Source organism: Hyla sarda, chromosome 1 (assembly GCF_029499605.1).
Source record: "Hyla sarda isolate aHylSar1 chromosome 1, aHylSar1.hap1, whole genome shotgun sequence".
NCBI classification, from domain to species: Eukaryota; Metazoa; Chordata; class Amphibia; order Anura; family Hylidae; genus Hyla; species Hyla sarda.
The window spans coordinates 540,842,946-540,868,513 of record NC_079189.1 but is presented as its reverse complement, the minus strand read 5'-3'; the positions used below and the strand labels follow the sequence as shown (position 1 = coordinate 540,868,513).

At 46.5% G+C, this 25,568-nt stretch overlaps 1 protein-coding gene across 5 annotated transcripts in view; it reads right to left on the bottom strand.

Annotated features, from left to right (window-relative positions):
• Positions 1–25,568, bottom strand: part of KIF2A (kinesin family member 2A) — a 102,084-nt gene that overhangs the window by 14,996 nt on the left and 61,520 nt on the right. For 3 of the 5 annotated variants that reach the window (XR_008848050.1, XM_056541167.1, XM_056541181.1), the window contains exons 12-18: positions 20,945–21,036; positions 19,973–20,115; positions 11,932–12,136; positions 10,215–10,325; positions 8,106–8,173; positions 5,841–5,954; positions 3,910–4,060 (exon numbers count right to left, since the gene is read on the bottom strand). Coding sequence is in view for 4 of the 5 variants with exons in the window: in XM_056541167.1 (XP_056397142.1) it covers positions 3,910–4,060; positions 5,841–5,954; positions 8,106–8,173; positions 10,215–10,325; positions 11,932–12,136; positions 19,973–20,115; positions 20,945–21,036 (884 nt within the window). In the remaining variant the exon portion in view is untranslated. The remainder of the gene's footprint in view (positions 1–3,909; positions 4,061–5,840; positions 5,955–8,105; positions 8,174–10,214; positions 10,326–11,931; positions 12,137–19,972; positions 20,116–20,944; positions 21,037–25,568) is intronic. The other 2 variants (XM_056541190.1, XM_056541200.1) reach the window with 1 other exon arrangement.

Sequence of the window (25,568 nt, the reverse complement as noted above, 5' to 3'; positions counted from 1 at the left end):
GGTAATGTAGCTCAGCCCTATTGAAGTCAATGGGTCAGAGTTGCAATATCAGACACTGTCCATAAACAAAAGTTGGGCAGTTTCTAGTAATGACCCTTTTATTTAAAGCAATAAACAGAGGAAAAAAGCGGAGGTAGCGCCGGGTGCGGTGTAGGTCTCTAGCCGGTGTAGGTGGGTACCCAGGTGGGGGTAGCGTATTCCTTGCCGGTGATGGTAGCTTGGTATGCAGGCCAGCAGCATGAGGACGGAGCCCAGAGTAGAGTCCGTAGAGTAATGCAGAAGTATAGGAGAAAAAAGCTGTGATGGCGCTCCCAAGGAAGTAACCCAAGTCGTGGCTATTGATGCCCTGTGACTCCAGAAACGCACCTTGCTTTATATTTATTAATTATTTTCTTTGATTTCTTATGCTGTAAGAATAAATTAATCAATACCCACGACTTGGGCTACTTCCTTGGGAGCGCCATCGCAGCTTTTTTCTCCTATACTTCTGCCTTTTATTTAAAGGTGTACTCCAGTGGAAAACTTTTTTAAATCAGATTCGTAAATTACTTCTATTTAAAAATCAAAACCCTTCCAGTACTTATCAGCTGCTATATACTACAGAGGAAGTTATTTTCTTCTTTAATTTCTTTTCTATCTGACCACAGTCCTCTCTGCTGACACCTCTGTCCATGTCAGGAACTGTCCAGAGCAGGAACAAATCCACATAGCAAACTAATCCCCAGAGGCTTCACTTCACCATTACCTACATGTAAGTCAAGACAGAAACCTCTCCCTCCACCTTTTATGAATATATGAATATATATATATATATATATATATATATATATATATGTATATGTTATAGAAATATTATAGAAATAATTAACATCTGCTTTGCCATTAACTTCAATGTATTTTACTCTGCACTGTTCACATTGCGTTAATGCCGTCGCTGAATTCCGTTCTGTTAGAAGAAAGAACATGTTCATTCTTCTTGCGGAATACATGAGCAGAAGTCCATTGAAGTAAATGGTAAAACTTTTTCCGCTTGAAATCATTACCAAACGGAATTTGCGCAAAATTTGCGTGGAAATTCCGCACGAAAAAACAAAACAAAGAGGGAGATTCCAATAGGGGGTTGTAGTCCAGCAAAACAAAAAAAGAACAAAAAAAAAAAAAAAAAAAAATCAGTTTCCTCCTATATTCCGCACGGAAAAAAACTAAACGTAAATTCTGCGGTGGAATTTTCACACAAGGATTCCTCTCCTATTCCTCAGTGGCTGTCTTTCCCTGTTCCCGGTTCCACGGTTGTAAAATAATCCCATTGATGTCAACAGGATTTTATTTTTATTTTTTTACAATCCTTTCACATCCGTGAAACAAAAAAAAAACGAAAACTGTTTAACCAAATTAGTACGTTTAACCCCTTAAGGACCGGAGGTTTTTCCGTTTTTGCATTTTCGTTTTTTGCTCCTTGCCTTTAAAAAATCATAACTCTTTCAAATTTACACCTAAAAATCCATATGATGGCTTATTTTTTGCGCCACCAATTCTACTTTGTAATGACGTCAGTCATTTTGCCCAAAAATCTATGGTGAAGCGGGAAAAAAAATCATTGTGCGACAAAATTGAAAAAAAAAACGCTGTTTTGTAACTTTTGGGGGCTTCCGTTTCTACGTAGTACATTTTTCGGTAAAAATGACACCTGATATGTATTCTGTAGGTCCATACGATTAAAATGATACCCTACTTATGTAGGTTTGATTTTGTCGGACTTTTGGAAAAAATCATAACTACATGCAGGAAAATTAATACGTTTAAAATTGTCATCTTCTGACCCCTATAACTTTTTTATTTTTCCGTGTATGGGGCGGTATGAGGGCTCATTTTTTGCGCCGTGATCTGAAGTTTTTAACGGTACCATTTTTGCATTGATAGGACTTATTGATCACTTTTTATTCATTTTTAAATGATATAAAAAGTGACCAAAAATGCACTATTTTGGACTTTGGAATTTTTTTGCGCGCACGCCATTGACCGAGCGGTTTAATTAATGATATATTTTTATAATTCGGACATTTCCGCATGCGGTGATACCACATATGTTTATTTTTATTTTTATTTACACTGTGTTTTTTTTTTTATTGGAAAAGGGGGGTGATTCAAACTTTTAATAGGGGAGGAGTTAAATGATCTTTATTCACTTTTTTTTTTCACTTTTTTTTTGCAGTGTTATAGGTCCCATAGGGGCCTATAACACTGCACACACTGATCTTCTATGTTGATCACTGGTTTCTCATAAGAAACCAGTGATCAACGATTCTGCCGCATGACTGCTCATGCCTGGATCTCAGGCACTGAGCAGTCATTCGGCGATCGGACAGCGAGGAGGCAGGAAGGGGCCCTCCCGCTGTCCTGTCAGCTGTTCGGGATGCCGCGATTAGCCGCGGCTATCCCGAACAGCCCGACTGAGCTAGCCGGGAACTTTCACTTTCACTTTTAGCCGCGCGGCTCAGCTTTGAGCGCGCGGCTAAAGGGTTAATAGCGCGCGGCGCCGCGATCGGCGCTGCGCGCTATTAGAGGCGGGTCCCGGCTTCACTATGACGCCGGGCCCGCCATGATATGACGCGGGGTTACTGTGTAACCCCGCGTTATATCAGAAGAGAAGGACCAATGACGTACCGATACCTCTTGGTCCTTAAGGGGTTAAAATCCCCCCTATTTTAAGACCTAAAACTTTTTTATTTTTCCGTATAAGCGGCGGTATGAGGGCTCATTTTTTTGTGCCGTGGTCTGTACTTATTATTGTTATTATACCATATTTGCTTATATAAAACTTTTAATACATTTTGTATTAATTTTTAGGAATAAAGTGTTATTAAAAACTATTTTGGACTTTTTTTTTTAACGTTCACGCCATTCACAGTACGGTATAATTAACATTTTATTTTAATAGTTGGGATATTTATGCAGGTGGCGATACCAAATATGTATATATAAAAAAAAAATATATATATATATATATATATATATATATATATATATATATATATATTTTTTTTTTTTTTTTTTTTATATACACTTTTTGGGGGTGAAATAGGGAAAATGGGACAATTTACGTTTTTATTAGGGGGAGAGGTTTTTCACATTTTTTTTTATTCCTTTTTTTACTTTTATTTTTGCACTTTAATAGTCCCCATAGGGGACTATTTATAGCAATCATTGGATTGCTAATACTGTTCAGTGCTATGCATAGGGCTCAGCACTGACCAGTATTATCGGTCATCTTCTGCTCTGGTCTGCTCGATCTCATACCAGAGCAGAAGACCCGTGGAAGGCAGCGGAGGCCGGTGAGGGGACCTCCGCTGCCATGCTGGACGATCGGATCGCCGCGGCAGCGCTGCAGGCGATCCGATCCTTCATTCACAGTACCGCACTGCCGCGATCTGTATTGATCATGGCATCTGAGGGGTTAATAGCGGACATCTGCGCGATCGCGGATGTCCGCCATTACCGGCGGGTCCCTGGCTGCTATCAGCAGCTGGGACCTGCCGTGCATGACACAAGCATCGCTCCGATGCTCGGGGTTATGCATAGGACTTAAATGTACGTCCTGGTGCGTTAAGTACCAGCTCACCAGGACGTACATTTACGTCCTGCGTCGTTGAGGGGTTAATGTCATCCGTTTGCATCCGTTTTTTACTTCTGAGCATGCTCAGAACAACAGGGTTTTTTTCGGTTTATTAACTGAACAATATCGAATCTAAATGGATAACATCCGTTTGCATCGGTTATTGTCAGTTTTTTTTTAAAGTCCGCTTTTATTTTTGACAGGAGAAGAACGGGACGGGTCTAGATGGCCGTGTGAATGCAGCCTTAGCATGGACATGTAACTGAGCAGTCTGTGTAATACACGTATCCACCCACATTTTGTTCACATAACAGCTTGAGGTCATCTCTCTGAGGAGAACTGCCCACTCCCCACAGTGACTCCAGGTCATCCAGCTGATTCTGGGCATGATGTAACATGGGGCGGAGGTCTCCTGCAGCGTTCGGATCCACAGTCAGTTCTTTCACTCTGAAACAAGGAGCAGCGCATTACTAGGAGGAACAGCTCAGATTATTCTCTTACTTGCCAGACGTCCAGTCAACAAGAAAATAAAGTAGCTGCTAGAAGAACGAACTGAATGCACAATGTCAGCTGTAAGATCTCCTTGTTACAGATCCATGTCATATTTACAAAATGAGATAAAACACTCCGACAGCCACCCCCCAACCCCCAACCAAGTGTCTATTGCCCATTAGTGGGACAGTACTGAGGAAAGTGTTTTTGGTTCTGGCACAGGGATTCCCCATTCTTCACAGGCCCAAGATATTTTCAAACATTCTTGAGAAGCACAAGACTTAAAACAACTTCTGAAAGGACACCTAACACTAAGTGAGGGTCTGACTATAGAGGTCCTACTTGGTATGGTTTGTTCCTTAAAGGGGTACTCCACTGGAAAACTTTTTTTTTTTTACATTAACTGGTGCCAAAAAGTTAAACAGGTTTGTAAATTACTTCTATTTAAAAAATCTTAATCCTTCCGGTACTTAGCTGCTGTATGCTCCACAGGAAGCTCTTTTCTTTTTTAATTTCCTTTCTGTCTGAACACAGTGCTCTCTGCTGACACCTCTGTCCATTTTAGGAACTGTCCAGAGCAGGATAGGTTTGCTATGGGGATTTGCTCCTACCCTGGACAGTTCCTAAAATGCAAAGAGGTGTCAGCAGAGAGCACTGTGGTCAGGCAGAAGAGAAATTCAAAAAGAAAAGAACTTCCTGTGGAGCATATAGCAGCTCATAAGTACTGGAAGGATTAAAATTTTTAAATAAGATAAAAAAATTTACAAATCTGTTTAACTTTCTGGCACCAGTTGATTTAAAAAAAAATAAAAAATAAAAAAAAAAGTTTTCCAGCGGAGTACCCCTTTACGTGGTGCAGATTACACATAATTGGCATCAAGATATGCTAGTATTAGAAATTTGTAATGGAATCTTGCATGCAAAATTCTTCTCTTACCTTTCCTGTATAAGGGGATCATTAAAGGGGAACTCTGGTACTGAACAACTTATCCCCTATGCTGATCATGGAGGGTCCAAAAGCTGGGACCCCAGGGATCTCCTGCACATTGCCTGCCCCACCTAGAGTATGAAGCGGTGGTCAACATGCCCCCTCCAAGAATCTCTATGGGAAAGCAAGAGCTACACGAGCGATGTAACCCCAGGCTCTCCCATCAATATTCATGGAGGGGGGGGGGGCATGTCTGCCACCGCTCTGTGCATGGGGAGAGCCGGGGCGCAGGCCAGGGTAGAAGTGTCAAATTGCAGGGGTCTGACCACATGGAGCCCCGCTATCAGACACTCATGCTATATCCTGTGGATAGGTAATAAGAAGCCTCCGCACTGGAGTTCCCTTTTAAATGTGTTGTCTCTGGGACATTTAACTATATGCACTATAAGGAGATTATATACAGAATTCTTAGACATGGCTTCCTCACTGTAGACCCCTTTTACTAGCTACAGACACAGCTGCTGCAAAGAATGGCTTATCCTGTGCCAGTCGGCCCTACCATAAAGTGTGGCAGCCCTCAAAAGTAGAGCGAACCCTTTTGAGTGCTCTATGCATGGACAAGGAAATCTCTACCTGCTGACCGCCAAAAATAAATAATAAAAAGAAATGACGGAAACGCTACCAAATTATGATGAAAATCTACAAAACCATGCACCACAAAGTCAACTGAAAACGTGAGCAATAAAGAAAAGAAAGATAGTGAGTGCACATGACAAGATTCTGGAGAATAGAGAATGCTGGTTAGACCTGGTGAGTGTAGGAGAGAAGTCGTCATACTCATAGGAAGGAGAGAGATCAGAGCGACTTCCGCTACCCTGAGAGAAGGGAATATCCGATGGACTAATCCCAAATTCCTTTACCCTGGAGCCCGAGACACAGCAGGAGGATGAAGCAGAGTTTGATAAGCACAGAACAGATTTTAGCATTGTCTATCCATAATATTAGACAGATGAGTAGAGATTCAACACAAGTGAGAAGAATAGAATACATATAACTATAGCATGAATATTGCACTACATCAGTGTTTCCCAACCAGGGTGCCTCCAGCAGTTGCAAAACTACAACTCACAGCATGCCCGGACAGCCAAAGGCTGTCCGGGCATGCTGGGAGTTGAAGTTTTGCAACAGCTGGTGGCACCCTGGTTGGGAAACACTGCTCTTATAGAATATAAAATCTTGCCTGTGCAGTTTTGCAACTGCTGGAGGCACACTTATTAGGAAACACTACATCTATACTTAGTTTTTGTAGTTCACATCAATATGAGCTGGGAAGGAGCATAGATCTAGTTATGTTTACACAGTAAATTCACTGATCATTGCTGGTCTGTCTAGAAGCATAAGCTGGAAAATGATGACCTGATGTTGGGTGGCAGCCATACTGCTGTGGTCTCTATAGGGCAGAGGTTACTAGGTTGTCTATTACCAAATGAATGTGCAGTTCATGGACAGATTGAGAAAAAGCAGCTGGGGCACTGCCCGGAATATAATTTTTTTTTTTTTTTATATATTTGGACGCTAGCTAAGAGCCTCAGTACTGAACTTAAATTGGCCATACACATAAGAAGCGGAACAGGACAACTTTATTTATGGTGGATTGGAAGGGGTGTTCTGACATATGTTGGGGAAAGTATGAATTTCAATGTCAATGGACACCTTCAGGGCAGAGAAGGGATAAAGAGGCTCCGCAGGCCTTTACAACTTCCTTACTGTCATGGAACATACGGTAGGTGATAATGTAGGATGTTTTTCTGACTAAACAGCTAAAAAGCACAAATTACTGTATACTTAAAGGGGTATTCCGGGATCTAACATTTTGTCCCCTATTGGCCGTTACGCCACCTCCCAGACACATAAATGGAGGGGTCGCGGCGCGAGGTCACGAGGGGTCGCGGCGCGAGGTCACGAGGGGCCGCGGCGCGAGGTCACGAGGGGCCGCGGCGCGAGGTCACGAGGGGCCGCGGCGCGAGGTCACGAGGGGCCGCGGCGCGAGGTCACGAGGGGCCGCGGCGCGACGTCACGAGGGGCCGCGGCGCGACGTCACGAGGGGCCGCGGCGCGACGTCACGAGGGGCCGCGGCGCGACGTCACGAGGGGCCGCGGCGCGACGTCACGAGGGGCCGCGGCGCGACGTCACGAGGGGCCGCGGCGCGACGTCACGAGGGGTCGCGGCGCGACGTCACGAGGGGTCGCGGCGCGACGTCACGAGGGGTCGCGGCGCGACGTCACGAGGGGTCGCGGCGCCACGTCACGAGGGGTCGCGGCGCCACGTCACGAGGGGTCGCGGCGCCACGTCACGTCTCCAGTCCCTGAAACCGGAGCTTTCTGAAACTGGAGACGCAGCTCCGCATACAATGCGGGTGCTGCAGAGAGATCGCGGGGGATCCCAGCGGCGAGCCCCCTGCGATCAGACATATTATCCCCTATCCTTTGTATCCCAAAATACCCCTTTAAAGGGCAAATTGTGTATTCAATTTTCCTGAAAGTAATGCATCTTTCACTTTGATAAAAACAAGGGTTTATCCAGCATAAAAAAATAAGAAAACACCACATTTGTCAGAAGGTTGGATGTGGTTGGCCGCTCTGTTCCCGTCAATGAAACAGTTGTAATGCCACAGACCGCCTGAAGGCAGGGGTGGTGCTGTTCATGGAAGAAATTAGTTCGGCTTTCATATTGATGTATTACCGCTTTAACAAGTTATACGTTTTGATTGATTGGGGTCTCAGTGCTGAGACCCCCACTAATCAACAGAACTAGCAATGAGAAGCATGCAGCAGTTCACTTTACTTCCCGAGATCTGTGACCTGCTCCTCCATTAAAAAGTCCAGATGGTAGAGAGACAAAGATCCCCGACATCCGAGGAGTAAACTGTTAACTTGAGCTTGTCCCACTTGTTCTCCTGATCAGTGAGGGTCTCAGCACTGAGACTGACCAAACAAAACTTTTGACATGTCAGGTTTTTATACACTTTATTATACACACATATGAAGGAAAATAATAGAGGAAAATAATTACCTGTTTGCATATCTTAAGGTGTTTAAGGTATTTTCACAAGATGCCATTCCAGGAGAAATGGTAGCAATCTACAAGTAAACAGACACGATTATTCAACTTCAAACATCAAAACCTTTATAGTGGTTGTTATTCTAAAAGAAATTATAGGAGACTGTCCGCTTTCTAATAGACTTTATCTTCATTACTTCTTTTATTAGAGACATCCTTTACACTTACAGGCAGACTTGTACAGAAAGAATAAGTCGGTGGTGTCCACTGGGTGCTGTTGATGCCCAATGTGTGACAGATAAACTGAAAACCAGTGCTGACCATTTAAAAGTAAAATTCTTAAAGAGTTAATCCGGTGGAATTTTTATTTATTTCTTTTAAATCAAATGATGCCAGAAAGTTACAGATTAGTAAATTACTTCTATAAAAAAAAAATCTTAATCCTTCTAGTACTTATTAGTGGCTGTATACTACAGAGGAAGTGGTTTTCTTTTTGAATTTCTTTCCTGTCATAACCACAGTGCTCTCTGCTGACACCTTTGTACATGTCAGGAACTATCCGGAGCAGGAGAAAATCCCCATAGCAAACATATGCTGCTCTGGACAGTTCCTTAAAAGGACACTGGAGTCAGCAGAGAGCACTGTGGTCGTGACAGAAAAGAAATCCAAAAAGAAAAGAATTTCCTCTGTAGTATACAGCAGCTGATAAGTACTGGAAGGATTAAGATTTTTTAATAGAAGTAATTTACAAATCTGGATGGAATTAGCTCTGTTGTTCTATTCCTTGATAACCCCTTAAACAGTTTTCTTTTAAAAGTTGCAGACACTATTGTATAGCTGCTAGTATTTAAAGGGGTATGCCCGTGGAAAACTTTTTTTAAATCAACTGGTGCCAGAAAGTTAAACAGATTTGTAAATTACTTCTATTAAAAAAATCTTAATCCTTCCAGTACATTTTAGGGGCTATATACTACAGAGGAAATGCTTATCTTTTTAGATTTCTCTGTGTCATGACCACAGTGCTCTCTGCTGACCTCTGCTGTCCATTTTAAGAACGGTCAAGAGCAGGAGAAAATCCTCATAGCAAACATATGCTGCTCTGGACAGTTCCTAAAATGGACAGCAGAGGTTAGCAGAGAGCACTGTGGTCATGACATCAGAGAAATCAAAAAAGATAAGCATTTCCTCTGTAGTATACAGCCCCTAAAAAGTGCTGGAAGGATTAAGATTTTTTAAATAGAAGTCATTTACAAATCTGTTTAACTTTCTGGCACCAGTTGACTTAAGAAAAAAAGGAGTACCCCTTTAAAAGCAAACTGTACCATTTTCTGGAGATAATGGTAGTTGCAAGTCTTATAATAAAGCCAAGTGTCAAGGAGGAGGGGAAAAGCATCCACAGGCCTCCTTGCTTTATGTACAGGGCTGGCCATCAATCAAGGAGGGGCTGGGGTGTAAGGACAAGGAAGAAGCATTCAGGCTGTGTGTTACTTGAGCAGCTTGTCTATAAAAAGGCAATTTTATAAGTTTGGCAGCCGCCATCAGCTCCCCGAAAGGTACAATTTCAACTATACAACAAAATCTGCAGATCTTTGCAGCATACCATTTGATCAAATAGTGTGCTCCATTGCACCACAGCAGTGTTTCCCGACCAGGATGCCTCCAGCTGTTGCAAAACTACAACTCCCAGCATGCCCGGACAGCCAAAGGCTGTCCGGGCATGCTGGGAGTTGTAGTTTTGAAACAGCTGGAGGCACCCTGGTTGGGAAACACTGCACCACAAGTAAGGTGACCTCATCAGAACGGACCCTGCACTATAGATCTGCCTCTCTACTATACCTGCTATAGATAGGCTATCACTAAGCCAACAAATTCTGGTTTATCCTTGGTAAATTATTTTTGTCTGTATTCATTACGCATATTCCCGGTTGAATTCTCCTCCTAGTTTGAAAACAGCATTGTGTAAAGGCATGACCTGTTTTTCTGATGTATAACATTCTGTTCGTCCTCGTAGTTTTGTCTTTTTATGAGAAATATTAAACAATATCCTACTAACAGAAGACATTTGCCCCATGCAGAACACGGCCCCTGATTCAAGTAGGAAAGAAAGAATGAAAGGCTTACCATGCAGGTACGGGAGTTTTCACCAATAAAAGAATCCCTCAGAACCTGCGTCAGTTTACTGGCCCTGAATGGCGTATGAGGCTTATTTCGACCAAGTGCACGAATGCATTCCTGAAAACATAAAGCAGAAAACAATCTTAGCAGGTCATCTATTGAGAAACAAATCCAGAATTTTTAACCCGTTAAGGACTCGCGTTTTTCCGTTTTTCCATTTTCATCATCACCTTCTAAAAATCATAGCGCTTTCAATTTTGCACATAAAATTCAATATGATGGCTTATTTTTTGCGCCACAAATTCTACTTTGCAGTGACAGTCATTTTACCAAAAAATTCACATCGAAATGGAAAAAAAATTCACTATGCGACCTAATTGAAGAAATTTTTTTTTTTTTACTTTTGGGGGCTTCTGTTTCTACGCAGTGCATTTTTCTGTAAAAATGACACCTTATCTTTATTCTGTAGGTCCATACGGTTAAAATGATACCCTACTTATGTAGGTTTGATTTTGTCGTATTTCTGAAAAAAATCATAACTACATGCAGGAAAATTTATACGTTTAAAATTGTCATTTTCTGACCCCTATAACTATTTTTCCGCGCACGGGCCATTATGAGAGCTTTTTTGCGCCGTGTTCTGAAGTTTTTATCGGTACCATTTTTGCATTGATCGGACTTGTTGATTGCTTTTTATAAAAAATTTTATGATATAAAAAGTGACCAGAAATACGCTATTTTGGACTTTGGATTTTTTTTGCGCGTACGCCATTGACCGTGCGGTTTAATTAACTATATATTTTTATAGTTCGGACATTTACGCACGCGGTGATACCACATGTTTATTTTTATATACAGTTTTTTTTATGGGAAAAGGGGGGTGATTCAAACTTTTATTAGGGAAAGGGTTAAATGATCTTTATTAACTTTTTTATTTGCAGCATTATAGCTCCCATAGGGGGCTATAACACTGCACACACTGATCTTTTACCCTCATCCCTGCAAAGCCATAGCTTTGCATGGATCAGCGTAATAGGGGGTTGATTGCTCAAGCCTGTAGCTAAGTCTTGGAGCAATCAAACGCCGATCGGACGTGATGGAGCAAGGTAAGGGGGCCTCCGCTCACATCCTAGCTGATCGGGACATCGCGATTTTATCGCGATAGTCCCAATCAGCCCGACTGAGTTGCCGGGAAGCTTTTACTTTCATTTTTGATGTGGCGATCAACTTTGATCGCCGCGTCTGAAGGGTTAATAGTGCGCGGCACAACAATCTGTGCCATGCGCTATTAGCCCAGGGTCCCGGCTATCAATAGCAGCTGGGACTGACCCGGTGTGATGCGGGGTCACGGCATGACCCCGTTTTAAACACCGGGACCGGGCGCAGGGCGTACAGGAATGAGATTTATTATTTTAGAATGCTTGGCAGAAACCATCGAGAATCGTGTTGTACTGTAGTTTCCGAACACTTCCTACAAAACTCTATGGGGGAGATTTATCAAAACCTGTGGAGAGGAAACGTTGACCAGTTGCCCATAGCAACCAATCAGATTGAGTCATTGGAAAATAAAATAAAAAAGCAATCTGATTGGTTGCTATAGGCAACTGGCCAACTTTTCCTATCCATAGGTTTTGATAAATCTCTATGACTTTACAGGATGAGGATGTCGGCCTTCTGCAATTTTCTTGCTACCTCAACCTTTTTGTCATTCATGAAAACCCACCTTTAGTGCTAATAAACTCTTGTTTATCTCGGCCCCTTCGAGTCGTGTCTGTCTGTCTGCGCTCGAGGTATCAGCGCCTCTCTCGTTTCCAGCCAAATCAATCAGAGAAAATTTACCATGGAGTTTCCCCTTCCGTCGTAAGATTATCTGAAACACAGCGTGACTTCTAGAGGAGTGTGCATTAGCGGAGGTCTGACCTGACGTCCTAAAGTAAGGAAAGAAAAATACTGGTTACCATCCTGTGTAATAATACATGATGGGTGGCCTAAAAATGAAAATTAGAAGACAGAAAATATGCCTCATCTAAAAAACAAGAATTACATAATAGTAAGGGAACCCTGTTACCATGAAAAAGGAAATTATTTTGTACTCAATCTTTTTCTCGTAGTCTTCATTGGGGGACACCGATACTAATGGGTATATGCTCTTGGGAGGCGCTGACACTACGAAAAAAAAGTCGGCACCTCCCTGGATATACCCGCCCACTGGAAATGAGGTAATCAGTTTTGTCACAAAGCAGTAGGAGAAGCCAACAAAGAAACATGTCCGAAGGACCCTAGAAAAGAATCCCGGATAAAACCCAAGAACCGGAAAAGAGTATCCGGACAAGAAGGAAGAAATGGGTGGGTGCAGTGTCCCCCAATGAAGGTCGCTTTTCATTGGGACACACCAATACTGATGGGGACGTACCAAAGCAGTCCCCTAGGGTGGGAATAACAACCACCAGAGAAAAAGAATCAGTCCAGAGACCGAACCCACTTGACCATAAGGTCTGCGGACGAGACCCCGGGCCAGAGAAAACAGAGGCCCAGAAACTGAGCTCCCGGAAGATCCACTGTCCATGGAGATGGACTAGAACACCAAAGAAAGGGACCGTCCTATGCAGAGAGTCTAACCTACGTCCATAGAGAGAGACAAGGAAAGTCGACTAGGAAGCCAGATGGGGCGGAACCATCCCGGGAGGAGGTAGGAAATCAACTCCAAGGAACACAGAACCAGACAGAGGCTAGCTCGGCTGGAAAACAAAAACGGAAAAAGTGCACAAGAGAACCCCATCCAGAGCCAACAGAATCAAGAGAACATGGCAGAAAAACACCATGGCGGGCAGCTGAAGAAAAGAAAGACTGAAACCGGCTCTAGAGAGGTCTGGCACATAAGAACAATGACCTGAACATCTACAGACCCAAAACCCCTGTCCCAGGGGCCCGCCGCGAGCACCCGGGAGGAAAAATCAGCTCGACTGGTAGAATCCGGATGACTGAAACGCCCTCCGTCTCGGGAGTACATGGACCCCGAAAGAGGAGAAAGGTGGTAAGAACGGCCAAAAAATGAGCGGAACGCCCTGAAAAGGGCCATCCTGGAACACCTGAGCAACAGACATGGGAATTGGAGGTTTCCGAGGCACCTGGAAGACTTACACGTGAAGGGTAATGAAGTGCTGGGCAGTATGACCAAAAATGTGTATGACAGAATTTTTCAACCTTCTGGCGGTTCCACAGTATTTTTTTCCCCATTCATTTCCCCCTTACCACCATACTCATTCTCTTCCCCCCCCCCCCCCCCCCCCACACCTCTCGAATCAATTATCAGCCACAGTGTGCTTGGGAACTAATCATATATGACCCGCGGGCGCTGTCCTGCTTCCACCCCCCCCCCCCCTACCGAATGAATGAACTATCAGTCGCAGCGCTGTCTCCACATCGGGGGACTAATCATGTTGCCCGCAGGCGCTGATCTCCTTTTCCTCCTGTGAGCCCCGGCGCTGGAAATTAACGAGTTGTGAGCCGCAGGCGCAGGAAGGGGAATGGAAGATATCACCGCCCCCTGCAAGCGCTGAAAGCCAGTGGGCCGCAGGCACTGCAGAACTACTGAAGCTCTGCAGCGCCCGCAGCCCACTGGCTTTCAGCGCTTGCAGGGGGAGGTGACAGCTTCCGTTCTCCGTCCTGCGCCCGCGGCTCACAACTCCTTCATTTCCAGCGCCACGGCTCACAGGAGGAAAAGGAGATCAGCGCTTGCGGGCAACATGATTAGTCCCCCGATGTGGAGACAGCACTGCGACTGATAGTTCATTCATTCGGTGGAGGGAGGAAAAGCAGGACAGCGCCCGCGGGTCATATATGATTAGTTTCCAAGCGCACTGTGGCTGATGATGCATTCATTCGAGGGGGAAGGGGCCTGACCGGTATTGCAGTATAGGGAAAAATTCACACCGGTATGAAATCGGTATCTCGCCCAGCACTAACCCAACGTCCGCAAAACGCTCCGGGTGACAAGCTTCCGTGTCGAGACAAGAAGAAGTGCGGTACAGAGAGACCGTCCCACAAATGGGATCATGGAGAAGTCTGGACAGGATCGCTTCACATGCCCAAGACCTCAACCATCACAAAGGCCCAAGAATAAGGAGCACCGACCTAGAAGGCCCGCCACAGCATCCCAGTATAGTGTCCAAGACAAGGAGACTAACTGGTCTTGGACACCAGCGGTCCAAGCGGACCAGAGCACTGCAAAGCAACATCCTGTCCAAACAGGAATGATGGAGGGGGAACAAAAGGAACCCAGCTGGGACTCCCAGGTTCTGGAGCACAGGAAGGTTACCCCAAAAGACTGTGGTGTCAGTGCACCGCAAGTGACACTGTCAAAGAGAAGGATGAACACACCCTCCAAGGAGATTGCGCCGAGGGAGGAGGAAAGCAATGGCAGGACCCAAACAACAGACAGTGGCTAGACTGGCTGTCGCCGATCCATACATAATCGCATAAACTCCTCCAACAGAGGAGAGTGCCAAGGCTGCATGAGCAGCAGTAGATAACCAAGAAATAGGAAGAGAGCCAGGCTGCAATAGTGGGCAGTAAGCACACAAGCATAGACTGCTAAAAGCTCTTCTGAATGCTCGCAGTAAAAAACAGGGCCCAGCCAGATACCCCACCATATGGTAGGAAGAGAGATGGCTCCATCTTGGCAATAATACAATACAGGAATATAGGTGCACTACTGTGCTAGATGTATACAATGACATTGGCTATCCCTCAACACTGATGTTAAAATTGAGACATTCGCCAGTGTATCCTTATATGAAGGACACCAGAGCCCGCACACCAACGCCAAGGGCAGGTCTACAGGGGCAGGATCTGCTCCCCCAGTATAAATGCACAACCGCATTTGGGGTTGCGCACCTCCAGCCATTTGAGACCACGTTTTTTGTTGTTTGTTTAAATTTTATACTTGGAGGTGTGTAAACTCCAAAATTAATGCGCCTTGAATATCTTCAAGGCAGCATTATGGTAGCACCTGTGAGGCAATGCACCCATATTAGCCAGCTCAGGTGGGGCTTGCAACTTGCCTCCCTCCTCCCATTGCATGTCTGCTCAGTCACGCTGGAGGGTATCTGGGAAGAAGTTGTGAGTCGACCGAATGCTGCCGTAATTGCCCACTGGCCCCTGTTTTGCTTATCACGTACAGGTAGGATTAATGTAGGTCCCGCGCCATTTTGAGAAACCTTGGCGTTGGTGTGTGGGCTCTGGTGTCCTTCATATAAGAATACACTGGCGAATGTCTAAATTTTAACATCAGTGTTGAGGGATAGCCAATGTCACTGTATACATCTACCACAGTAGTGCACCCATATTCCTGTATTGTATTATTCTAATTGTTACACATCCACACAGTTTATCTGGTGTAGGATTCTATTGTGGCACTTGTAGTCCGCTGCAGGCATCCTCCATTGTATGCATTTTTATGCTGGGGATCGCCCCTAGCAACGGTCTACAAGGGAAAGATCTGCTCCCCCAGTATAAATGCACAACCGCATTTGGGGTTGAGCACCTCCAGCCATTTGAGACCACGTTTTTTGTTGTTTGTTCCATCTTGGCAATAGAAAGCGCTCAGCGAAACAGTCTCCCCCCCCCCCCCCACCCCCCCCCCAGTGGAGGGGAAAACAAGGAGTGGTCGAGATGAAACTCAGGAACTGACCATGTCAAGCTCCCTGATCCCCGTACCCCCTGTGGAAGGGGGAGTATCAAGTGTGCCAGGCACTGAAGGAACAGGGTAATTCCGCCCTGCGGCAACAGAACAAAGTAATTTGTGGATGAAGCCCCCAGGAACCCTGTGACAACATATCGAGGAATAGAGGATCTAAATTGTGTCCCCAGAGGGATTGGAATATCAAACTCCGGTGCAGGGCAAAGACACAAAGACGTGACTACGAATGCAAGTAAGAAGCACAAGCACACAGTAACCAACAGCATTGAGAGGAACCCCCCCCCCCATTGGGGTGAAACCCTGGACCAGATGGGCGCCAATGGAGCCATCGCAGTCGAGTCTAAGGCAACACAGCAGGTGCCTGAGCCACCCTGCACAGGAACACAGGAAGATACCTGGAGGTATAAGGGGGATGCTGAACTGACGGCGGCGCCCCATCAGGCCCCATGCCAGAACAGAGGAGTTCAACCGCTGTAGATCTGTGGAAACAAGATCACATCAAAACCAGAGGCACAACCCACCGACAGAAGGGAAGGTGTCACTACACGTGCAGAGAGTCCATAGCATATGTAGGGATACCGACATGGTTACCTCACGGCATTAGTGGGGTACCAAGACTGCAGACACAAAAGAAATTGCAGACATCCAAAAATCTGGTAGTACGGAAGGCATGCCTCTAGCAGACCAACGCAGCACACATGGAAAGGGGAACAGAGAGTGCTGAAGTTGCTGTGAAAAGCCATGGAACCTGCAGGAAATGCCTACACCCCATTTCCTAATGGTGTCACACACCAGGACTGCTGTAGCAGATGCAGAGATGAAGGATGCATGTGGGGCAGGAAACATGCAGACAAAGGCAGACGTACCGGTATAAAAGAAAGGAACCCACAGAGACACAGATTATGGAACTTCACATGGACTGCAGATGCGGGAGCGGCAGGAATGGGGAAGACCTGGCGAATAGAAAACCATGCAGACACAATCTGGCTATCTGGCGTAGAGACCATGGCCACACTGGGTCCCGCAAGCAGAACCACACACTGAAAGTGGGTTACCAGTCTTCAGCCGTGAGAGCAACATGGGGTGATTCACTCTGAACTACACCCTAACAGTGGGTTACCTGAACTTCCGTCCACGGTGAGAGAAGTGTATGGTAGATGACCCGATGTAGCAGTAAACCATGCAGACAACTGTCTGGCTGACTGGTAAAAGATTCCTGAACGCACAGGATCCCTCCATCAAGCCTTCCCACAAGAAGTTGGGTACTGTAGTGCGGCCGGTTGAACGGGCGACACGGCAGTGTAAGAGACCTAGCAGACGAAAGTTTGGCTGTCTGGCGTTAGTCCCAGTACCTGCAGGGACCCTCATCCAGATTCCTCACACAAGCAGTGAAGTACGGAAAACCTGGCCATGCCCGCGACAGCCCCGACATGGGAGACAGACAGGGTCAGAAACCGTGCAGACAACAGTCTGCTAAACCAGTACACCTGGCGAAAAGGGGACAACAGCCAGATATGCAAACACTGTGCCCCTCTGTCGCATGTGGGAGGGAGGGGAGGCCTAAGAGCCAGGATAGCATCCCCGCCACCCTGGGAGATTGGAGAAGGCTGAGTAGCCGTGTATTGTATCCCGTCACCCCGTATAGGGTCATAGCACACGTTGGGGCACTTCTTCGGACCCCTCGCACAGCAGAGGGGAACCAGAACTCCAGTCACAGATGCCTCAGCTGCATGATGAATGACAGGCGGTGAAGGAAACCACGCAGACCCCAGTCTGGCTTACTGGAATGGGTCCATAGTATACAACAGGTCACTCTATCGGAAACCTCTCACTAGTAGTGGGGTGCCGAAATCCAGTCGCAGATGCGGCAGCTGTGAGATGAGTGACAGGCTAAACTACTGTCTGGCATATTGATATCAGGGACACTTCCACGGAGACCTCTCACTGGACATGGGGATCCGGAGCACTAGCCGCGGATGCGGCAGCCTGTGGAGGAGGGACAGATAGTATGCACACGCCAAGGATGGGTGACCAGCGGAATGACAGAAGAGGAACTGCCAAAACATCCATAGCGTCCGTCAGGGGGGGAATTCGGCCGAGGGCACGACAAACATGGTATGGCACCCAGCGATAGGGGAAAACAGTCGCTGAATGTATCCCCAGAAATTCCGAGGGATCGTGAATCTCCGGCAACAACCCGCCATGGAGAATCGCATAAGCTTCCCTGACAATGTGAGAACCCAGCAGAAAATAGGTATACTGGAGGCGTACCGTATCTGACTCAAGGTAATTTGCCACATCAGGCCCCTTGTGAGGCAATGGAAGCAAAGAAGGTGGCCCCCATATACAGTCCCTAGAAAAAAAGCCTAGCAGATATTAAGCTGATAAGAACAGATATTACAGGCCTGTAATAGCTATTGGATGTCAAGAGGAACCACACAAGAAGAAATGGAAATACAATTCAATTAATGACCACAGGAGGGTGCCAAGCAACACCAAGTGGTCAGAGTGACTAGAAGCACTTTTTTGTGTGTGTGTGATTGTACTGAACATGGCAGGAAGGAAGCGTGGGGAGCAAGGCGCCCCACGCTGTAAGTGGCCGCATGAACCCTTAAGGGAGAGGGGCTAGCACGCCCACACTATAAGCAGCACGCATGCAGGCAGCCTTGGGAGCTGTGACGGCTCAGAGCAGCGCGCTGTAGAAGCACCTGGAAAGCAGCCGCACAGCTCAGAGGCCAGGAGAGAAGGCCGGCTGGAAGAGTTCCGCCGGGCTGTGGTTAGGGAGGACAGCAGTACCGCTCTATGGAGTGCCGCTTACCTCTGCAATGGTGGAGGGGCGGAGCTAGGCACCACTGGAGGCGCACAGAATAATGGCCACGGGTAAGTACCCGCTGGTCATAACAATGACCCGTAGAGTGCGCACACCTGGAGAGAAGGCGCTGCCTGGCCTCCTGGTTCGTGCACTGGCTGAGGGGGAGAAGAAGGGGGGAGCCATCTGCCGTCATAACCCCCTGAAATCCCACCAGTTGAATACACCTGCGGAGGGAGCCGCTGCAAAGGGCAAGCGGCTGTTCTCCAGAACAGAGTATGTAGAAAACACAACCACCCTTAACCAACCCCCCCCCCCCCCAGGCATCTTCAACCAGCTTATGGCCACGCTGCATCATACCAGGCTAAGATGGCATGGCAAGCAGGGGCAGTGGGGGACCCGGACCCAGGGTACACCCTTCAGGTGCTGGACGTCGGCAAGAAGGGGTTAACAGTACATAACTCAATGTCTGTGCCCCTTCATCGCATATGGGGGAACAGGTAGCGCCATGCTCCTGAACCCCCACCTGAAAAAGGGGAACAAAAGGGAGGAAAAAAACTAAACAGCCCTTACTATAAAATAATTTAAAAAAGATCAGGTTTGGGGAGCTCCCAGACCTGTGTCTTGCCTCCTACTGACACTAGCTAAAACTGATTACCTCACTTCCATTGGGCGGGTATATCCTGCCAGGGAGGAGCCGGCTTTTTTTTTCCTAGTGTCAGCGCCTCCTAGTGGCAAGTGTCAGTACCGGTGTCCCCCAATGAAGATCGACCGAGAAATGCAGTTTAATCTGCCAGTAAAATGGACTGCAGGAGAAGATGAGCAGATTAATATAAAGCTTTGTGTGAAAACATTCAGATTAACTTTCATTTTACTCAAATAAATATTTGCTCATTGTGTGTTTAGGAGTCCAGTGGGTAGTCCCACCCAATGATTGACAGCTTTCCATGTGTAAGTGTAAATACAGAGATAAAGTCAATGAGTAGGACTCCCCACTGGATTAGCCCAGAATTAGCAGAGATTTATATGAATAAATTAGAAGTTATACTGAATGTTTTCCCACAAATCTATCTGCCTTGTTCTATCTATCTGTATCTCTATCTATCTATAAGCCTGCACAGCTCTTTCTGCTCTGTATGCTGCTGGATCAGATTGCATGTCAATCATATGGGGTTCCCTATATGGCCTTAACCCTTCAGAGCCATACATTTATAAAGCAGTTTGCATGCAGTCTTAAAGTAAACTGTAACATACCTGCAGCTATTGCCAATCTCAATGAGCTTGAGAACATCTTCTACACACTTCACTTCCCTTTCCTGTAGGCCAACCACCTGCACCTGCTGCTTGCCATCTTCCAGAACTCTTAATTTGGTTTTCCGGTTCAATAAGTCAAAAACCTTAATAAAATAAATACATGGATGAATGAATGACTGACTTGCTTTATAACATCACTCTTATAAACTCTTAGAATTCATCATCTATTCATAAGTGGGAGGACTACCCATTGGGACCCTACATCAATTGCTGGATAAAACGTTAGCCTCATAAGACAAAGGAAGCCAATTGTGTAAACATTGAAAGCCCATATATAGACACTCTAGGTTAAACCCTAAAATGTTCTTATCAATTACATATATATATATAAAAAATAAAAAAGATAAAACATAACAAAAACCTTCTGACATGTTGCAGGCACGTCAAAAGTTTGGATTGGTCGGTGTCTTAGTATTCAGACCCCCCCCCCCCCCAGATCTCTAGATATATCCGTGGCCTGAGCACACTTCCCCAAGCTATATCTATAGATTATGGGCACCTGAACCCTTAGACCAGTGTTTCCCATCCGGTGCGGTTCCAGCTGTTGCAAAACTACAACTCCCAACATGCCTGGACAGCCAACGGCTGTCCAGGCATGCTGGGAGTTGTAGTTTTGCAACAGCTGGAGGCACACCGGTTGGGAAACACTGCCTTAGACCGAGACTGATCAAAACTTTTCACATGCCCTAAATTGCTTGCCACAACTACCATAAGGTTCTTTTAGATGGGCAGATGTATCTGTCTAATAGATTGGTGTCTGTTAAAGGAACCTTTTACACAGTTTCCGCACAGTGCCTGCTGGAGCATTAGTGTAGCCATTCAGCATAATTATATTCATAATAAGGACATATTAAAATCCACTAGAAATAGATTTTCATATTTAAAATCCAATGCACGTCATGACACACTTACTTTACCGCTGTAGATTTCAAAAAATGTAGCGTATACTTGAAGCTCTAGTTTCTTATAATTTGGTTTCTTTAGCATCTGAAATACATCTCTTGCTGCATGAAAAAGAAAAAAAAATATATGATTAAAATCCAGAAAATCTCTTATGAATAAAGATGTTGACAGGCCTGCAAGAAGTGACATGACGATAAATGCAAATACTGGTATTTAGGTCAAGGAAAGCAGCAGAAGTACAGCGATATCTGCAATGTGCATAATCCTACGAAAAAACCCATGATCCAGTGTATTATTGAAAACGAGAGGGATTGCCGTTCATTTCAACATGTTTAGAGCAAAGGTGGCCACAACTACAATGAAAGCAGAGACTGTCCTGGGCCATAGTCCTGCTTATTCTTGATTCACAGGGGCCCAGTTGTCAACCCACAACCCGACTTTTATGATTGGCAGGTCATGTGGATACTGGACATTACATTAAACTCTATGGACACATTGGGCCTCATTTACGAAGAATGTCGGGTTTTTACTAGTGTGAAATGTTGTTTCAGACTTGTAGGATTCAACCCTATTTACTATGGGGAGCACAGATGTACAAGTCAGGAACATTTTCTGACCAGCTTTTTCTAGGTTAAAATTTCCAGCCATTTATTCACAGGATTTTCTGTGAATTCAATAGTAAATAGGTTGGGTAGTGAAACCACCCCCTTTTCGGCTTTTCCCACTGCAATATCGGGATAGTGGATTTTCCTGTGGCACAGTGTCTGAGACCATGCACCAAGATAACAAAAACTAGTGGGTTTTAGCTTAGTAAATGAGGGCCATTATGGACACAATACGCATATAAATCCTGAGCACATACACAACATCTAAGGGGAAACTATACATGGAAAGATCATGAAAAGGTAGATTTTTTTTGTACTCTTAGTAAAATCTCTTTCTCGTAGCCTTCATTGGGGGACACACTCTTGGGTATATGCTCTGGCCACTAGGAGGCGTTAACACTAGGCAAAAAAGTTTACTCCTCCCTGGCAGGATATACCCGCCCACCTGCCGTGAGGAAACCAGTTTTGTCACAAAGCAGTAGTAGAAGTCAACAAGCAGCGTCTGAAGGACCCTAGAAAGGAATCCTGGATAATAAAAAAAAAACAACCAGAAAGGATTATCAGGACAAGACTCAAAAATGGGTGGGTGCTGTGTCCCTCAAATAAAGGCTACGAGAAAGAGATTTTACAGAGAGTACCAAAAAATCTACTTCTCGGTCGCTCTTCATTGGGGGACACACTATTGGGATGTACCAGAGACTGAACCACAACCGCCGCCATGCTTGTGAGCAAGACCCTGGGCCGAGAGGCAACCGGAAGCAGAAAGAGAGCGTCTAAAAAAAAAAACCCCAACCAACAGATGGGGAGAGGACGACCAGGAAGAAACCGTCCTGTTTCAGAGACCTGGGACCAACTGGCCACATAGAGGAACAAGAACGGCCATCTCAGGGACCCAAGGACCATGCACCATGCTGGAGGAAGGAAGAACCCAAGGCCAAGGAGACCACAGAACCATCCAGAGTACCATCCCGGCTGCTAAACTCGTGGAAAGGAGAACGGCAAGAGAACCCCATCCAGTAAATAAACAGATTTAAGAGAACATGGTGAGAAAACGCCATGGAGATGCGTATGCCCGGAAAAGGCCAAGCATATGGAAGTGAAGGCGAAAACCTTCAGAAAACCGGAAGAGAGACAAAAACTGTCTGCTGGGAGGCAAGGTGCATATTAAGACAACCTGAACCGAAGGCTTCCGGTTCCAGAACCACCATCCCAGGATCAAAGCACGAGAAAATTGTGAGGAAAAGGACTCAGAAAGGAGGACACCGAGTGTGAACCGAAAAAAGCAGGACGAGGAAAACACGTCCACATAAGCTGGAATATGGCCAAACAAGGACCGGAAAGCCCTGAGAAGGTTCCAGGAATTCCTGAAGGTCCCACACCCAAAAAGTAGGAGCAACCCCAGCCACAGCGAAATGCTCAGGGCAATGCATTTATAAGACAAGACCAGAAGAAGCGTGGAACAGCGAGACCGCTGCCCCCCCCCCCAGGGAAGCCGAGAGGAGCTGGGCAGAAATGCCATGCATGCCCGAGACCCCCACCCTCACCACGGCCCCCAGAACAGGAAGGCCGTCTAAGTGAGAGGGATTGCCCAATGCAAGAAGACTCCCCAGCACTCAAGCTACAAGAAGAGGGGGGGAACAAACCTCAGACCCCAGTGATCCAAATGAACCCGGAAATTTTGAGGCAAAAAAACGTCAGGACAGGACCGGAGGTAGAGGGAAAAGGGAGCCTAGCCGGAACTCCCAAGTTCCGGGCACCTAAAGGCTACGACTGCTGTGTCGGGTAGACTGCAGTGCGGTGCAACAAACAGAGTCAGAAGGAAAAATGGACCAATAGCCAGGAGATCCCCACCAAGGAAGGAGGAGGACGATGGTAGGAACCATACCACAGATAAGCCCAACCGCCATAGCCATACAAGACTGTATAAATTCCTCCAGCAGAGAGAGGCTGACGAAACAGCAGGCAACTAAGAAAAAGAGGAAAGTGCCAGGCTGCAACAGTAAGCCGAGAGCACACAGGCATAACGGGTGGGTCCTCCTCCTGATTGCTCAAGCAAACAAGGAATCCGCTAGATACCCCAGAAGTAAGGGGAAAGAAAAGAAACCAATCATGGCAGAGGAATGCACTGCAATCAGGTTCCCAGAGGAGAGGGAACAACAGGCAGTCGTGGAAAATGCAGACACTGGTCAAGCTGAGCCCCAGTGGGTGACAATAGCAACCCCTGCAAAAAAAACAAAACAAAAAAAAAACATACCAAAAAAGGCACAGAAAAGCGGTGCCCATTCCCAGAGAAATCTGGGACACTCGGGCTAGGCAAAGCAAAAGGACTACGAATGCACATAAGGAGCATTTGCATCAACAAAGTTGAAGCAAGTCCTCAAAAGTGACTAACCCCTGGCCTTTGCAAGAAAAAGGCAGACGCTGCAACAACTGAGCCATGCTGGCCCTTGTCCAAAGGCAAAGGCTCAGATGACTGAGCTGCCCAGCGTAGAAGGTAGGAACTCCGGAAGGATACCCAGAGACATTGGGGGGTCAGGATGAACACACAACGTTGCCCTATCAGGCCCCCTGCCAAAAAGAGGCAAGGAGCAGTGTCCCTGTAGGAAAAACGGCATGCCCCCTGTCAAAATTAGGAGATCTGTTGAGTCTTTAAGGATCTGTAGACAACGCCCACATCCTACCTCCCAGGGGTGCCAGCAAGGCAACGCCTCAAGGTACTACACTGCCGGGGCTCTAAGAGGCTCTAGGAACCATGCAGACAGTCTGGCTTACCGCACAAGGTTAAAGCAAAAACACAGAGTGAATGAACGGAAACCTGCCACAAGGGACCTGGCGGTGAGGAGGCCAAGCGGACTAACAGCCGGCTGACTGTCATAGACTCTTGGACCCGAAGGGATATTCTTCCCTACTTCACACACTAGTAGTGAGGGACGGAAAACTCTAGACTTGCATGCAGTAGCCCCTGATGAGGAACTGGTGGAGGCGGCAATCATACAGATCACAGTCTGACTCGATGCAAGGATGCACCGTCAGGTGCTGGCCGACGGCGCAAAAGGGGACAGCACAGATAGGTCAGCACTGTGCCCTTATTGGCGATCAAATTGCTGTCAGCCGAAGCAAAACACTTGGCAACCAAGGATGTGGTACAAACAAAAACTTCTGCACTTGCAGAGCAAGGTGGCCATATCTACAGGAAGGTACCCGAGAGAATCCCTAGACAAAGCTCAGAGGGTGCCCAACACGCCAGCCGTAGGCTCTGTTAGGATAGCCATATTCGCCAGAGAGAGTGGCAGACTAGACAGACAGGACACCGGAGAGCCCCCCAGGGAGGAGAGTTCCACTTGGAGACGGTATAGGGTCTGTAGTCCTGAACTCTTCCAAGAACGTTGTTCCAGATGCATTCAGGCCGCATCCAGGAACTCGTCTGAGACTGACGAGAGGCGCGGAAGGAGATTTCTGGAATGGAGTCCACAGTCTCTGGGTCCTGTATGTAGAGAGGTGTCCTTGATTGCCAAACAGGCCATCCACAATGTCTGCTGCGCGAGAGGACTCCTCCGCATCTGACCCTTGGTCCGTGCTATACTCTGACAGCGGTAGAGCTTGAGTGGACTCCAGGAGACCTATTCAGGGGCAACCCAGATCGAGAGCTGGTGGCCAGAGAACAGGATCGGGTCCCAGAAGCCCTAGGTGGCGTGACACAGGACTTGGGGCGGACAGGGGAGGGGAAGCGCACCCTGAGGACCAAACTCGCCCAGTCGGTCCGTACGAGAGACCCTGCAGAGGATTTCAATTAATCACAGGGTGACCGGCAACTGTCTGGAACCGGAGCACGGACTCCGGCACGCCCCAAGGTGCTGCAGGTGGGGCCGGATGGATCAGCCGAAGCGCCAGACCTGGGGTAGCAGTGTTGGAAGGGGAGAGGGCTAGAAAGACAACATGGACAGCTCTCACCCAGGAAGCTGTGTCCAGCAGACAGCAGACCCAGCAGCACATAGCAACAGCTCCGGCAGGCAAACCACAGGCTTGAC